At 35.1% G+C, this 18,839-nt stretch overlaps 1 protein-coding gene across 4 annotated transcripts in view; it reads right to left on the bottom strand.

Annotated features, from left to right (window-relative positions):
- Window positions 1-18,839, bottom strand: part of LOC143253017 (serine/threonine-protein kinase tricornered-like) — a 113,188-nt gene that overhangs the window by 39,895 nt on the left and 54,454 nt on the right. The window contains exon 1 of one of the 4 annotated variants that reach the window (XM_076506060.1): window positions 13,441-13,593. The exons of 2 other annotated variants lie outside the window; for them this stretch is intronic. In XM_076506060.1, coding sequence (XP_076362175.1) covers window positions 13,441-13,464 — 24 coding nt within the window. In that variant the 5' untranslated portion in view covers window positions 13,465-13,593. Of the gene's footprint in view, window positions 1-7,165; window positions 7,399-13,440; window positions 13,594-18,839 lie in introns of those variants that run through there. One more of the 4 variants, XM_076506059.1, reaches the window with a different exon arrangement.

Here is an 18,839-nt window from a genome sequence, read left to right on the forward strand (position 1 = left end):
TCGAGTAGATTTGTGCGAAATTCACACAAACAAACAAGTGAATGTGAATAATTATTAATATTTCAATCGAATATAAAATTCCTGATTAACACAAAATCACCTCCTGTTTCATTTTATTAACATCAACTGTTTCCAAATCCTGAAGTCTTAAAACTACATACAGAGGAAGTATCTTACAGCCACGTCTCAGGATGAGTAATATCCAACGTCCACCATTAAGTTGTTTTTTTTAAACCTTTACTTTGAAGGTGCGCTACTTCCATTATCAAGTACTCAGCACGTAACAGTCCCATGACCGTAGCTGGTAGTCATGGCCACGTTGAACTCTATTGTTAAAAAAGCCACTCCATTGAATATCCAAGGAACTTGACAGTCCAATGAAGTTATTATACATACAGTGACCCAAAATAAATTAAACCTACCGTTATTTGAAATATCCCTATTATTATGTTATACAACAACTTTATGACAATAGCGCTGTCAGTCTAACAGCCATAGCTGATGACGCCACTGAAGCAAACTTAATACTGTACAACAATTTTCTATGAACTGCACTTGAAATAAATCATGACATTTGTTCCAGAACAGTTGCTATATTATATTACACACGTATATGTCAAGTGAATGGCTTGTTTTTACCACCTAAAATCACAAAGTTCAAATTCAATTTCAGTTGCATTTTCGAACAAAACAAAACTTGAAAATTAGATTTTAGAACGAAAATTCGCAAAACTTTATTTCATCGAGAATACAAAGCGTAAAATTTCCTTCATCAATAAGTCTCGTCGACTTTAATGGAAAGCGGAGATCTACTTTTCTATACGAAGGTAACACTTCCTGTTCTCATTATACAACTTATAGATTTCAGTGAAACCGGCTCTCCCGCCCTTCTCAAAATTAAAACAAAATAAAAATAAATGCATAGAGTGAATGTTAACATGGCCACTGAAATAATGACATTTTAATTCAACAGCTACAAGTTCTGAATCATTACTGACATGTTATGGTTATGTAAAAGAACAAATAATAACAATTGGCTTATTTAGGGAGGAGGCTCAGCCCCAAGGCCCGTGGTCTTAATGGGGTAGCCCATTGATAATTTTATTCTATGTAAAATTACATGAGATGTAGGGGTCTACAAAAATGATTAGCCGTGGGCCCACACAACCTTAAATCCGCCACTGATAATAATGTTATTTAATTCGTTAAATAGACGTTGACAAATTGAACAATAATAAAACATAGCAACAAACTTTCTACAAAATTTATGTAAAATCGTTGTTTAGAACATTATTACAAAGTTGCAATAAAGAGAATGCTACACAGCATTTTTATATTTATCAACTGACTCTTCAAACACAACATTTTCTGAAAGGTAATACGAAAATCTTGTCTTTTTCCTTTCACTGCCATGTTGAAAGACAAACGCCTCTAATACCAGTACAGTGGCACCTCGGTTCTCGAACTTAATCCGTTCCAGAAGGCTGTTCGAAAACCGAATCAATTTTTCCAATAAGAAATACTGTAAACTAAATTAATCCGTTACAAACCTCCAAAATTACGCATTTTAAGTAAAATATTGCTTATTTATACCTGTATAATAATACATACATAAAGTCAACCACAAAAACTATAAGCACAATAAAAAAACAATAAATGCACTTTACCTGTGCTGAGGAGAGCTGATGGCGTAAGTGAAAGGTGGTGAAAAACGTGGAGAGTAGGAGAGTCATTATTGTTTGGAAGGGGAGTCACCTTCCATAAAAAACGTCAGGTAACTCTCCTTCTGGGGTTCTTTCTCTTTTCTGTCTCTTTGCACCGCTACAACCTGCTTGAGACTCACTGGACCTATTTCTTACTAAAAACTTGTCTAATGAGGTTTGTTTCTGCCTGCATTTTAAAATGTTTCTGAAGTAAGAAATTGCATTGTCATTGAAAAGGTTTATGCTGCAGTTTGCTACAGTTTTGTCAGGGTGAAAGTTTTCCACAAACCTTTGAAACTCTCCCCATTTTCCACACATTTCCTTGATTAGTGAACTAGGAACATCCTCCCTTCCCTCCTCCTCATCTGAAGACACTTCCTCAGTTGCCTTCTGTTGCTGCTCCTTCTGAAGGTCTTGGAGTTCTTCCGCGGTGAGCTCAGTGTTGTGGTCTTCCACCAACTCCTCCACATCATCACCACTCACATTCAAGCCCATACACTTGCCTAGTGAGACAATATCCTCGACAACAGGCTCAGCCTCAAAGCCTTCAAAGTCCCTATCTGCTACTGAGTCTGGCCACAATTTCTTCCAGTCTGAGTTCATAGTCCTCAAAGACACTTCCCTCCAGGCTTTGTCTATGATTCTCAAGCCATGGAAGATATTAAAATGATTTTTACAGAACTCTCTGAGGGTTAACTCTGTGTCAGAGGTCACTTCAAAGCACCTTTGAAACAGTGCTTTGGTGTAGAGTTTCTTAAAGTCCGATATGACCTGCTGGTCCATGGGTTGAATGAGAGGAGTTGTGTCAGGGGGCAAGAGCTTCACCGTAATGAAACTACTCCTCCACCAACCCGTCCTCCAAGCCCGGTGGGTGAACAGGTGCATTGTCCATCACAAGAAGGGCCTTTAGTGGCAACTGTTTCACCGTGAAGTAATTCTTTACACTTGAGGCAAACACTTCATGGACCCACTCCATAAATAATTGCCTGGTTACTCATGCTTTACTATTAGCCCTCCACATGACATTTAGTTTACTTTTCAGGACATTATTTTTCTTAAAAACCCTCGGGTTCTCAGAATGGTACACAAGCAAAAGGTTTAAGTCCCCACATGCATTACTACATAACAATAGAGTTAGCCTGTCCTTCATTGGCTTGTGTCCTAGCAGTGACTTCTCCTCTTGGTGATATAGGTCCTCTTTGGCATTTTCTTCCAGAAGAGGCCTGTCTCATCACAGTTGAACACTTGTTGGGGAATAAAACCCTCAGCTCCTACATAGTCCTTAAATTTCCTAACAAATTTATCAGCAGCGTCTTTGTTAGAACTGGCAACCTCCCCCATTTCTCACACTATGTATGCCACTTCTATTCTTAAATTTTTCAAACCACCCCCTTAAAGGCATCACTTGTATCAGCACTCGTGTTCCAGGGGTGTTTTTCAGGAGGTCAGCACGCAACTGCTTTGCTTTCTCACAAATGATGGTCTCAGAAATGCTATCACCAGCTAACTGTTTTTCGTTTACCCAAATCAACAACAGTTTTTCTACCTCTTCCATTGTTTGTGATCTTTGTTTTGTAAGTACTGTCACTCCTTTTGCAACATCAGCTCCTTTGATGACCTCTATTTTTCAGTGTGTTGCATACTGTCGACTTCGCCATACCAAACTGTGTAGCAAGGTCAGACACCCGAACACCACTCTCATACTTCGCTATGAGATCTTTTTTCACCTCTATTGTGGCTCTAACAACTTTTGTTTTTGGTTTGCTGCTTTCATTATCCTTCTTTGACCCCATGGTGGCTTATTTAATCAGAATATTTAGAAAAAAAAACAAACGAGAACGTTCACAGCAGATTTTATCGCGGGTGTGGACTGTGCGACAGGTGCCGGTAAAATGTTTTGGACAAGCTTGGCATGGGCCGAAAATGGTCAAAGGGTCGTTCGGGTCATCAGTCGGGTTATTTCGGGGGTTCGGGCTACGACAGCTTGGTTCGGGAACCGAGTTTATGTTCGACAACCGAGACATTTTTTTCTCAAACAATATGTTCGAAAACCGAATTGTTCGAGAAGGGGAGTCGCTCGAGAACCGATGTGCCACTGTATCAGGTTTATATTTTGATACATAAGAGCACCTAGTGTGTTCTATAATTACTTATATCTCGCTTGTTGCTTGTGGTATCAACATGAGTTGTTTTTTTTAAATAATTGCTTGAAATATTTCACAGTTGATTATACGTTCACAAGTTGTAAAAAGTATTAAGTTCAATAACCATTCGTGCATTTACTTCAAAAATTTGCAAATGAATACGCCACAATTTCGTTATAAAATTTCAAATTTTATTATTTCTCAAACAGTTACTTAATATCAACCTAAATTAATTAAGTGTCCAATATACATTCCTGAAGCTGTGAAAGACTGAACTTTTCTCTGCAGTTTTACTTAAACATCAACCTTTTCAAAACTGTATTTCATTTTCCAATGGCTCCCAAATAGATGTGCCTGTAGCAGTGACAGTTAAGCTGACCTCTGTAGGATTTATCTCACATATAACGAATTTTACCAATTACTGTGTAACTTACACAATACTATCACACATTTGATGAGAAACATTTTATCTCGCATCTAATTTATAAATCAAAGTTTGTGTCTTTATTCGCATCTTTCAGCCATCTGTTCCTCATTTGTTTCCACATTTCTTGGTCAATCATCACCAACTTAACACAGCAATACAGAATAATATTAATATCATGAGGGGGTCAGACCCCCAAATAATTTCATACTGATAGAATTATCGAAAATAATGCATCTTTCTTTTCATTATTGCTACCTTTATGTATTTTATTGCACTTTTAATGTTTATTATTTTAAGAAAAAAATAGTAGCACAATTTCCTATCCTTTGTTATAAATGAGTTTTTATTTCACTCGTCCAAGGGAAGGATACTCCAACTAGATGAAAATAAAAAAACTCCTGTGTATAATGTAGTGATGACAGACCAAAAACTACGAAAACTATAAAAATAGAGTTATACAATTAATATTATATTAAAGTACTATGAAATAAACTGATGTGATACATTATTTTCAAAGAGAAGAAATAAGCGGGATTTAGAAAAATTAGTAGGATGTTCGGGTGACGGATATGAAAATAAGTGTAAAACTATTAAAGACTTCAAATTTCAGTGAACTAAAACTGCAGCTACCTTTACGCAATAATACGAAAGTCTGCCAAATCTGTTAAGACTAGACTACCAATGAATGAATGAATTGTTATATATGAAATACAGTTGCTTTTAGAAACTTTACACCGCAAAGCGAAAACCTATATTTGCAGGTCCTATTCGTTTCAGCAACGAAACGCACACCTTGCAATACGTTAGCTAGCTACACAAGCAGGGAAGTATTGTTTGCAAACAGATATGAATATGATTATTGTAAATACGTTTTCAAAGATCAATCAAAGGTTGTATAGCTTCCCCCCTCCCCCGTTCCTTTTAAAGACTGATGTGCTTATATTTGATAACGAAAACTTTCACCTTCGAAAAAAACTAAGCTCTAGAATAATTCATGATCCGGATAAGTTTTTTAATGTGACGAGTCTCAACCTTAATTTGCCCATGAAATGTAGTTCGAATCCGATGTTTCAAAGTGGTCCAGAATCCGGATATGGTCCAAATTTGGAGCGCACAGACCCATACTGACTTCCAATCCTTAATTTTTCGTGTACATCAATCAACTAAGTTTCGAGGTACGCACGCAAACACACAGACCCTATTCTAACACACTCGAGAGGCAAGTGCAAAACCAGACGTTAGATGTCAACTCACGTGAAATAAAACAAGCCTTTGTAAATAGTGCAGCTTCTTGCTTTTACTTATACGATACATTTTCGGAATGTGTTTATGTTATATTGATTCCCCACTCTCCCGTTCCATTCAAAAAGTTAATCCTTTACGATATATCTTCTTTTTTTCAGGGACTAGTGCAGGCGTTGCAAAGCTACCAAAAATGCTTTTACTAAATTAGCTAAATCAACACACCTACAAGAGCAAAACAAACCACATCCAGTCAGATATTTCCTAATAATTGTAACACCACTGACCTGCTGGTTGATCAGGTCAGAGGTGTAAAGTATCTTTTAAACTAAGAGCTTTTTTCCTATTTTACACGTGTGCCACTCAGGATTTTAAAGTACTGGTTTATGAAACGAGAAGCTTAAGACAACAAAACATTACATATGTAAGACGAATCTTTATCATGTTTTCATTGATACAATGTTTTCAATGTAACATATAGGGCAAACACTTCAAGTACAAAACGTAAATTTCGTGTTTGTTAATCAACATATGAAAACCTTTTCCTGATATATTTTCTCTCTTCACAGTAAATACGCGCATTTACACAAATTGCTTATTGTTTTCTGTTGCATTTCAAAATTTCTACTGCACAGTGGAGGGATTTACACGTATTTATTACAAATTTATAGAAAAACACCTATAAAAAATTCCAGATGATTAAAAATATTTTTATTAGAACCAACGCTTCGCCTTTATGGCTTCTTCAGTTGGATGTGCTAACCCCGATAAAACCGCGAGGCTAAACGTTGGTTCAAATAAACATTGTTTTATAATTATCTGGAGTTTACAGTTCTTTTTTCGCTTCCTTGTAATAAAATATTTTTAATGTATACAGTGCACACATTAAGTTGCCAGGCAACAATGTTAAATCTGTAATGACTGATGGTGTAGCTCACACAGGTTGGCATGTCATAGCACATCTAATCATTAAGTTACGTTGAACAAAAAAACAACAACATACAAAATATTTTAAAAACTATTTCATTCCGTTTTATTAGGTAATATCACGTTGTGACTGTTAGCAATTATTTAATTTTATCTCTGTAGAAACTACAAATTATCTCAAGCACGTTCAACAAGTTGTTGTGTTACAAACTAAGTGTCTAATTTCAGTTTATATTGCCACTACTAAAGGCATCAAGTCCTGTGTCAATACTATAAAAGCCTTCACTTAGGTCCACAGAAATTAATGTACGTGTTTTTCATGATGTTCCCTAGTATGTTCATTTTGCTGTAAATTCTCGTTTGTGGTTGAATAAAACCCAGTCAAAAACTACATAAAGATTGAAGAATATGCTGCTTTTCATAATAATGATTGTTGACAATTCTCATAAAATTAACGGCAAGAATTATCTAAGTATCAGTCATAACAAATTTAAAATAAGTCCTAAAAGACTAACAACATTAATGAACATTTAATACAATTACACAATTAACAGAAACTTGAAAATTTAGAAAACCAGAAATATATATGTAATGAAAGTAACATGGTCATCGATGGACGTAGGTTGTTTCAAATATCAATAATACATGCAGTTTTCCGCCAACCTTTCAAGCGCTCACCATTAGGTGAAAAACTTGATTTAATAAACTAACTTGAAACTTACCATCCTGTTAGTCATGTTAGTTTTACGTGCTGAATTGAAGGGAAAGGCTGAGAAATTAAGTCTATGATAAAAATCCAACCAACAGTCCAATAGCATATCGAACCATCAACTTTAAGAATCTATTTAACTGTATATGCTGTATAAAGGAATAAATAACGATAGCACCAACACATCAGCCTAGTGGGCAGGAGAAAGACTGCATATGTTCCCACAACACTCGTGCAACCCGTACCGCTTACAGCACGTGTTGAACAAGGGAAACTGTCCGGCTGTTTCCACGACGTTATGGTAATCACAGTACAGGTAAGTAAAACACGTTCGAGAATAATACACAGATGTGGCACACGAACTAAAAAGCTGTAGTCACTTCCGGTACTTGCACATACAGGCAGGTCACTTCAAAATGTCTACGCGGGCTTACTGTATATAAACGTGAAATTGTATTTCACATGTGCTTCGGTATATGTTGTGTTTATCATTTGGTCCATTGACCTTCAATGTTTCTTACAATGGCATTGTTATTACATATGTAAGATATATATTTACATAAATCACAACTTCCATCTAGTTCAAATAGTGTCAAATAAAAATTCGGGTCCTTTTTATTTTCTACAAAACATTCCGTATAAAAACATGTTTTTTCTACAAAGAAAAAGGTGTGAAAAAAATGATTCGATTTGTAAGATCGAAGAAGACAAACACGGTCAAGAAAATAATGTTAGCAGTTTACAGGATTAGCACAAGTTAATTACTTATTATTTTATAATTCGTGAAAAATCACTGTCACCAATGAATTATTTAAGTATGAAGATTTACTTATGTAAATGTTCGTGTGCCAACTTCAACTGAATACTATGATGCAGTGGTAATACGAAATTGCCTGAGACTTTGACTTATGACCCAAAAATGTGTCTTACACATTAAGGGAAATCTCCTTATTTGGTGTAATAACTCAACACTTAGCCAACATTTCTATAGATAGATACTTTAAATAGCCGTCAATAACAGCATGTTATATTCAGTACACAACAATTCATCACAGAAGATTTTCTCAAAATAATAAGAAAAAAAGGCTGATAGTCACCATCATTCTCAGAAATATGAACAATCAATTTCTTTCAAACAATACTTCCTTTCTCTCCCGGTTAAAAAAAAAAAAAAAAAGTGAAACAAGTTTGAACGAGATTAAAAGGTAAAGATGTGCAATGAGTTTGATTCACTACACTCGCCACTTCTTTTTGATTTACAAATTCCTTAGAGTACATAGTGTTTGTTAAAACCAATTATACTAACATGTCTTAAAACAAGTACCTAAGGCAGAACTTAGTTTGCAATAGAAATTTCAGTGTCCCATTTTGTGTTATAAATTAAGAGATAAAGGATCACTTTTTATCTGTAAACACACAAGAAGAACTATACAAAAATTTGAAGTACAAAAATTAAACATTTAATTATGTCTATCAGGCTTTGCTTGTGTTGATTTATAAAATCATTGTAAATGGATAAGATAATAAAATTATAAAAGTTAATAACAAGAAATAATTCCGAATAGCTGGTAAGGTCACTTCATAAAACTGTCCATAGTCTGTTCACGTGTGTTTAAGGGCAGTCTCGTGAACTTTGCAGTATCATGTGCTGAAAAGAACTTTTCATGAACGAACTCTTAATACACCCTTGTCTACATTAATTGAAAGAAGACGGAAAACTACGATTTTTTCAATTGTTTGCGTTTTATTTCTGAGAATCCAAAAATTACTCACAAAATAATACATGATATGACCGGCTTTATTTTTCAGAAGATCATTAATCCGCTTTGGCATCGAGTCCATGAGTTGACTGCAACCTTTACTAATTTTTTGATCACAGTACCACACCTCAATTATGGCCTCAGTTAGCTTATCTTTCGTAGTACAGTCTTTTCCCCGAAGTGTTTCTTTACAAATCGCCCAAAGATTTTCAATAGGATTTAAGTCCGAAGAGTTTCCAGGCCAGTCCAGCACCTTCATTCGCGTTGTAGTCATAAAATTCTTCACAACTTTCGATGTGTGGCACGGAGCCAGATCTTGCTGAAAAATGCCAGATCCATCTGGAAATCTCTTTTTCAGTTCTGGAACGACTCTTCTCTGAAAAACTTCGATGTACTGTGGTCCTCGCATTATACCTTCTACGATATGTAAGCCTCCGACGCCATAGTAGCAGAAAAAGCCCCTAAACATCTTCTTCAAGGGATGTTTTACGAACTGATTGACGTGAGATTCTCGAAGTTTCTCACCTGGAGATTTGCGAACATGCAAACTTCTTTGAACCTGTACAAAGAATTGTTCTTGCGTCCAGTTCTTGTATTACAGACCCCATTGATACCGTTTTTTCTTCATTGAGTTGGTAAGAAGTTGTTTTTTGAGTGTTCTCCTTGAACTTCTAACGCAATTTCGAATGACGTAATATTCCTCAAAATTTCGTCATATATCCCAAAAACAAATTGACCGTACTACAAAACAGCTAATGACGCCGTCTGTGTGAAAAAATGACTATTAAAGGAAATCAGCGGGTCCAGCGAGCCTACACCGGTCGCCATGCTGAAAATATTGTAAAATGACCATTTGTTTCAATTAATTTGCACAAGGGTGTAGCATATCGTTGAAGGGCACTTCGTATTAAGAAGTATACTTTGAGGAACATGGAGACAGGCCTGACGATTTCAAAACTATGTCCTTCAACAAATATACTGTCAGAGTCAACGGTTAAAATCTGCACCTTGAAAATATAATAAAATCGCCGTCCATTCTACAAAGTTTCATCAATAATACAATTATTTAGTAAATACACCTTAGTTTGACACATTATTCATACTGTTGACTGTCTTCCTTACATACATACTGACACGAACAAGGAAGAAAAAATAGTTTCTTACAAAACTATGCACTCTATTACAAAAGTAGTTTGGCGAAATATTACTGGATGTAATAGATTTACTGTCGTACATTTTTATTAGTGCCTACGCTTGTCTCTGTATTGTTTTATTTCGTGCATGTGACGTATATTTTTACTGTATTGTGCGAGTCCCGCCTGTACTCGATACTTGGAGAATTCTCAAGATTGAGAAACAGCAATAGTTGTTTCCGAAAATGCGTTAGATCATTGTTGCCAAGCGAACTTTGGTGAAGGTTCTAGAAACCCACGTGATTTGTATAAAAGTAACACGAAAAGAAAAGATTATTATTGGACGGCTACGATTGTGATTAACGTCTATTAGTCGGAAAACTACAGAATTTGATCAGGAACTTTATAGATTTTGACCATTATAAAATGTTCAATTTCAGTGTATTACTTTGGACATTATTGTTTCTATGAAGATATTAAATATCCTCGCTGGAAGGAATCAGCTTGTAAAGGTATGAAGCTAGCCAAGAAAGACATTGTTAACTTAAGCGAGTGCAACAATATCAACTCCCAATTAATTTGTTCGTCGTGGACCTGGACCACTGATAAAATACACAGTTTTAGACGGGATATAAGACTCGTTACTGTTTATGAGTTTGTAAACTCTTGCGTATAAACAATTATTTGTAATAACAATTATAAATTGTATTTTGTTTAATATATTTGTGCTAAAAAAGGAAATTGTGTATCAGCCTTGTTGGCAAATGACATAAACTTGATACATATTAACATTTAATTAACTACTTAGCTTAAATTTCAAATTTCCAGTTATTTGAAATAGCAACACGTAACGTATATAACGTAATAAATAGAATATTCGTCCGAAATAACGCATAACACGTAACAAAGATAACTTATCAATAGGAGATAATTTTTGCAGCTGTATATGCAAATTGTAGTGAATGATACAGACACGTGAAATATATTAATTAGTAACTACTATACAGAGGTTCAAACACCAGGCAATATCAATTACGTATAGGAACCTACAACAACCTCTTAAGTTGTATAATAAAATGTATTCTTCTATCTTAAAATTTGGGTACATGCATTTTTTTTCCACGTGTAATGGAATCAGATTACATATAATGAGTTACAAAATTGTAAAGTTTTATTTTTTTTTTTTTTTATATGGTAAGCTTAAGAAAAGGGGTCTGAAAGTTCTGAAGATTGGGTAACCTAAATACAGATGTTCTACTTTTCACGATCGTTTTTTCGCAATGATAAACCATCAAGTGGAAATATTCTCAAGCGTTCAGTTCTTACAATTCGATTTTAACTTGTACTTTAGGAATAAGCTTCTGACCAAAGGTAATACTATAAAAAAATAAAAAAATGGTTATCATTGGAATGTTTAAACTTGTGAATTGACAAAGCGACACGAGGGTTATCTGCACTAGCCGTCCCTGATTTAGCAGTGATGGACTAAAAAGAAGGCAGCTAGTGAACACCACCCACCGCCATACTCTGGGCTACTCTTTTCATCAATTCACTGTCCGTCACGTCATAACGAGCTCTATTATAAATTATGAAGAAAAGTAAAATGATGGTGAGCAGTTTTCATTTGTTGGGGAATATTTACACTTTGTTTTCAATTGCATTACAGACTAATTATTTTTAAATGTTAAATAATTAAGCGTTACAATACTTATAACCACTTTTTTTTCTGAAGTATTCTTTTTATGTTGGGGAAAATATACATTTATTTCTTATCATTCACTGAATTAAAATTAATTACAAATATCGTTTATTTATTTTGAATATTCATCCATAGCTACATAATTACGTAATAACTTCTACCAGAAGAGCTGCTAATATTATACAATAAATAATAATAACAAGGACAGGCTTGTGGGGAGATTTCAAAGTCTCGCAATTTGAATGGTTTTATTTTAGACGAATAAGTAACTTGGAACATCCAGGCCTAAAATGTTCATGCATGATATTACTCTCAAAAAATAAAATGAATGCAAAGTTTTAAAAACAAAATTGGAACTGACTGTATATCACTTTTATTCACAAACTCTATTATGTCAACACGTTAACCATCGCAGACAATCATATACAAGTTAATAACAACGTTAAAAATACGCCAATGTTTCAGCAGCTTTGTAGAATACAAGTAGAAATTATTTCCAGAAATAATAATTGCACTCAAAGCAGCCATTCTGTGACAAGGGAGATGGTTTTGTCACATTATCTGGCACTCTTTTCTGATTGGTTCGAGGTAAAAAGAAATTCCGGAAATATGTCACCAGTTTTTAATGAGGGCTAAGAACTCAGCCTGTTACCTAACGCTGGAACCTAGACTTAACATCCATTGGATAACTTCGTTATCAAGACAAAGTTTCCATAACATGCCTATAGTCTAAAGTATACTGTGTGCTGAACGTTAAGCCTAATGGTTGATAGAATTTAAAGTAGATTTTACATTACACATCTTCAAATAATTGTGTTGCCTGTTTACGAGTTCTACTCCTTAAACATTTAGTAAAACTGGGAGAGTTCAATCACAGCTTGTTAAACAATGTTGATAAACATGCATTTTGGTATATAATGCTTTAAAACTTAAGTCTTCTTTTCTTGGGTGGATGAACTTCATACTTAGAGCATTGGTTAAAAACTTTTTCATGGCAATTTGTCATTTTCCATAAGACATTAGCAATGCAAAACAGAAATAACGATCCGCCTGATTTTGCTTGTTTACAGGTTAGAATTAAACACGTTTCTATATGACGCGTGTAAGAACACGTCGTGTTTCAAACAATGGATATTTAAGTCAGTTTTAATATAATTTAACACAGCTGAGGAAAGATCAGAATGACAGATTCGTCACAGCTGCCACATATATTTCGAATTTAAACCAGAAACCTCGAGAGCTAGCACAGGCAAACATACCCGCCGAGCACCTTTTCTCTTTTTTTAAAGATTTTCAACAACTTATTTTTTAATAAGTTAGATCCTATTAGAACAGCAACGACCTGATAAACAAGGAAAAATCACAACAGCAACCATTTACATTTATACTGTGAAGTATACAGTATAAAACGTTAATAAGGTAACAAACATACACTAAATATTACTCAAGTTATTATTTCAATTATTGTTAATGTATCAATCGTCTATATGTAAATAAACGTCAAAATTACGTTTTTTAGGATTAAATGAAGATATCGATAAAGATGCTTTGCGGGCTTCAGGGAATAACCAGGTTCATTTGTCTTGACAGTTGGGCAGTTGCTCTACACCATATCCCCTATCGGCGAGCCTACACTTAAGAACAGGGGAAAATTAGGACTTTTCACTCACCCAGTATATATAAAGTATTTACTTACTACGCCTGGCTTCCAGTTAAACATACTTCCAAAGCAGAAAAACGAAGTTCACAAAAACACTGACACAAACTATAGTATGCCCTATACTCGCTACAGGTGTGACGTGAGCAAACTTTCCAACGAACTTTTGTACGCTACAGATACCTAGCTATATTAGTTGAGAAAAGGGCCGTTATCAAATAGTTTCAAAACAGTATTGTGTAGCTAAGGGAGCCTTTATCTATTAAGTAGCAAGACGTACTTTACACAATCGTACGTGTATCATATAAAATAATACATTGACGTTGTACAGATAAACAAGTTTGTCGCAGAAACACGACAAAGCTCTGTTTATAATACTTCCAATGTTTCAGTTACAAAATACAGCCCGATACGTTGTATCTCAACACCGTTAAATACTAATATAACAAAATCAATTATGTACATATTTTCTGTGTACGCGTGCATACATGATTTCCTAAAACGTGTCAAACTAATTTAAAACGGGCGCCAAGTCCGCATACGTGCTAACACGCGGATAAAATTAAATCTGTACCCGAAACGTTGGCTACAATTTATTACTCTGTGTTATGGTTTCGATAACAGTAATAAATCTATACAGGATGTAACTGATCTTAAAAATATAAAGCCCGGTAATAATCTATAATAAAAACTAGGAGTAAGCGAGAATCCTGTCACTATGAAAACTAAATGAATTAATTTGAACACAAGTTTCGAGTCACTGATATAATCCAAAACATTTCTACAAGAAACCTTGAAAATTGGTACATGCTCGTTTGTATTAAATACAACAGAATACTGTAACATTATTTTACTTTTCATTCTCGGTATGCCTATGCGTTTAACTAACAAGGTAAACTAAATTATCCTACACCAGAGGTGTCCAATATGTGGCGCGCGTGCCCCACACAGCGCAAACACTTGCATGTTATTTAAAATATATTATTGCATGCTCTGGCACGTAGCAAAAGTTTTCATAATTTCTGCACACGCTCAAACGATTATTAAAATACATGTCATGTTATTAACTATTTGTAATATCTTTTACTATGATCACTTAAACCCCTCTCCCCATTCCAAACGACTTTGTTTTGGATTGTATTTTCGAGTCAGTGTCACCTAACTCAAAATTAAAAACCTAAAATTCGTAAAACATCTTAACCCTTAAACATCAAAAATGTTGTAGGTAACAGCGTCAATTGATGACGACCGATATTTTAGGGTTAAACAGTTAAGCGTCCTTTCCCTACACACATAGCGACGAGGCAGTAAGATTTATATATTCTTTACTTTCGTATCAAATTTCTTAAAGCGCACGATAACAAGATTTTTCAAACCCTCATTTTATTTAACTGATTTAACTGAATTAACCGATACAAAATCGTATAGAGACTTTACAGGAATGTTAAAATTACCATGATAATACATGTTTATGCTATCTTAACGTTTCATATGTAATGCGTATAAAGAAACTTTGGAGTGAATGTTGATGAATAATTTTGTCGTCCATGTTATACCAAAATTAAATTTTCTTTTCACGTAACTATAAAGCAAAATATTTTTTTCTCGTTATGTGAATCAAGTTTTCAGTTTCCCATAATAATGGTCCTGCTATTCGGTTGCATGAGTCATGTAGAAGATAGTCGCTTGTAACTGGTCGCCTTCTACGGTCAACAGTTCTATATACATAATGGAATAGCTATATCATAGCTCGGGATCTCTGACCTGATCGTTTAGTCAAGATTGTTTCGTTTTAACTATGAATCTGCATTTTGTTGTAACACATTTGATTTTTAATTGAAAGTTATTATGTGCCAATTAATTTGAACTTTATGCTCAAAGACCTAACTTATGTTCAATGATCTTTTGACTTTCTTAACAAACGTTAAGAAAACGTGTATAAAAACGTTGTATCAGTTGTTGAACAAAAAACAAATACTATAAAGTCTGATAAACTTACCCACGTTGTAGATTACCTGTCGTAAAATATTTATTTTTCAGAAAATTATATCGCAAATTATAATTTTCCGAGTTCACGAGGTATAATCACACACTGGCTATCGTTTGTAACATGACATTATGCACAATGATTATTCTTACACGTTGACAATATAACTGGATGAAGATATTATGAATCCGAGAATTCGTAGTTCGCGTCCTCTTGCTACAAAATTGCAACTTAGGATATGATGCGTTACAAGCATGATGGTCAAATTCTATTATTCCGTAACAATAGCCTTACAGTTGTCGACGAGTGTGTTGATTGGCTGACTTTCTCTAGTCTTTCATTGTAAAAATAGGGATAGCTGGTACAGATAGCTTTTGGCGTTCAGGATGGCAAAATTATCAACTTTTGAAACTGAGACCCTCGTCTATTTTAAGGAAAAGTTACAATCAATTATGGAAATAGTAAATATCACCAAGTGCATATATTTTTTACTCACATTAATGCTGTTATAAAAATGTCTGGTAAACGAGATTTTCAAGCTACCTTTTGTTGGCTACAGTATTGGTTTAAAATTCTGACCAATTGTCATTTACATTTACCTTTGAGTAACATCAAGTTAATTCTTCCAGACTTGAAGATCGAACATTGGTTGTGAACAGCAATTGCATAATTGCATTCAACTCCCCACACACACTTTCTTTGGTGGGTGCAAAATTAGTTTCTTAATAATGGATTCAATAGTAGCATCATATCGTTCAGTGTCTTAAAAGCAACTTTAGACATAAGGCACCATATTGCCTGCTGCAACCTGCCTTATGACCAATTCAGAAAAACAAGCAAAGGCTATATCAACACATTTATAACAGTGTGAAAGTTTCTCTATCCGATTAAAAAATACATCTGTCGATTTACTGTTATCAGAAACTCAAAGCACTAAATACGAATGAGCAACAAGTATTACAGAAAAATTATATTTGTCGATTACCGTTCTCTTACGCCCAAAGCGTGAAATGTAAGTTAGTAGCGTGCGTGCGTGCAAGGTTACAGATTACTAGTGCAACAGATTTACCGTACATTTGTTTTAGCACCTACGTTTGTTTCTGTATTGTTTTCTGTTTTGCATGTGACATATTCTTGCCTGTGTATTGAGCAAGTCCCGTCTGTTCTTAAAATTTGTAAAAGATTCTTAAGTCAGAATCAACAATGTACTGAGTATATACAGGGTCTCCCAAAAAATGTATACACACTTTGAATTATTATAACTCACTCAAACTTTTTTTTTTTTTTTTACAGGTGCAACTGATTTGAAGTAATGGCAAAAGCAAGACTAAGCTTTGAGAAAAGGAAATTTATCTTAAAGTGTTACTGGAAGTGTGAGAACGTAGCTGAAATGTAAAGACGGTTTAGAAAGGAGTTTCAAACACATCCACCAACGCAACTCACCATTACTCGCATCAGAAATAAGTTTAAAACAAATGGAACTGTTCAAAACGTCCATAAAGGGCGTTCTAGAAGACGACGGTCGTCCACCAGTCCCACACGAGAAGCAGAGCTGTCAAAAGTCTCCACTGATCTCCAAGAAAATCTGTTCGGCAAACAGCCTGTGAAACAGGAATCCCAAAATCGAGCGTCCATCGCATGTTGAAGAGCGTTCATTGGAAGTTTTTATTCCGGCATTAGTCCACGCCCTCAATGAAGATGATCCTGACTAGAGAGTTGAATTTTGTGAGTGGTATCTGGCAAAATCTGCAGAAGATGCACAGTTTCCAAACAAAATTATCTGGAGTGAAGAGGCCACATTTAAGTTAAATGGCTCAGTTAATCGCCACAATTGCACCTACTGGGCACCTCAGAACCCGCATGTTACGGTTGAACACCATTTAAGCTTACCAGGGGTTACAGTGTGGTGTGGATTATCAGCGTTGGGTGTAACTGGGCTATTCTTTTCCAAAAACAGTCACTGGTCTCGTTTATCTGAACTTGCTGCAAGAATCTGTCGTGTCACGCATTTGAGAACAATTTGGAGATGAGGAGTTTTATGAGGGAGCACCTCCCCACTACCATCGTAATGTGAGGGGCTATCTTAACGAACTTTGCCAAACAGATGGATTGGGCGAAGAGGTAGCACTGAATTTCCCCCACGTTCACCAGATCTCACATCTCCAGACTTTTGTTTTTATGGGGATACGTGAAAGATTAAGTTTATAGCACAAAACCTGCAGCAATCAATGAGCTGAGAGCAGCAATTGAAAGAGAATGCACCCAAATACCAAATGAAATGATTCGTGAAGTTTGTAATTCTACCTGTCCACGTTATCAGCAGTGCCTGGATCAGAACAGTCATCAGTTCGATTGATTGATTGATTGATTTAGTGTTTTATGGCACAAAGCAGCGAGGCTATCTGCGCCAGACATTCGGTAAAAATGTAAAAAAAAAATAAAAATAAAAAAATAAATGTAGTAATAGACATAAATGGAAATGAAGGTAAAACAAAAAAGTATAAAACCAATGTTGACACCTAGTCTACAATGTTAAGATAGAAGACAGAGTATAAGAAGTTGTAAGGTATTTACTCTAGCAAAAAGGTAATGATCATAACCCGCCAGGAAGATTAACAGGTAAGTTCAAGAACCACCGTCAATCACCTGAAGTTGGCCTTTCCAGTCCTGGTTCCGGGTTGTGTGTCATAGCAGCTATTATCAAAATGTAAAAGTTTTAAAAGACACTCCGCAAAATCGTAATAATGAGTAGCCAAATGTCCAGCAAAAAGATAAAAGTCAAGTAAATGGAGTAAAATTTGTAAAAGTAATTGAAGATAAAAGCAAAACGGCAATTAAAACAGAAAATGGCGTAAAAACCAATGTTGACATCCAGTTAACAAAGTTGTAAAGAACTGCCTGGAGCAGAATGGTAATGATCATAACCCGCCAGGAAGACTAACAGGTAAGTATAAAAACCACCGTCAGTCACCTGAAGTTGGTCTTTCCAGTCCTGGTTCCGGGTTACGAGTCAATATGGCCAGTACTAAAAAGTAGGAAAAGTGTGAAATGATATGCAGCAAAAGTATAATAACAACTCGCCAGGATGACTAACGAGTAGTTCAAACAGGAGCGTTAGTCACCTGAAGTTGGTCTTTCCAGTCCTGGTGTCGAGTTATTTAATGTTCTGGCCATTGTCCAATGTCAAATTGAAGGAGAGAGATTAAAACTGTAAAAAGGAACCACAATTAAAAGGTGTAATGAATAAATACGCAACACTTAAATGAGGAGTATACACAACACCTAAAGATTAAAAATTAAAACATTATCAAGGTGGACAGAGTCACCATCACCAATAACTCTGTCCAATATTACAGATTGACCCTGGGAAAAAATATGTTTGAAATATTGCCGTCGTTGAGAATTGTAACGATGGCAAGAAAGTAAAACGTGGCTGATAGTGATTTGAGTG

The sequence above is a fragment of the Tachypleus tridentatus genome, chromosome 6 (genome assembly GCF_004210375.1).
Source record: "Tachypleus tridentatus isolate NWPU-2018 chromosome 6, ASM421037v1, whole genome shotgun sequence".
In the NCBI taxonomy this organism is placed as follows: domain Eukaryota; kingdom Metazoa; phylum Arthropoda; class Merostomata; order Xiphosura; family Limulidae; genus Tachypleus; species Tachypleus tridentatus.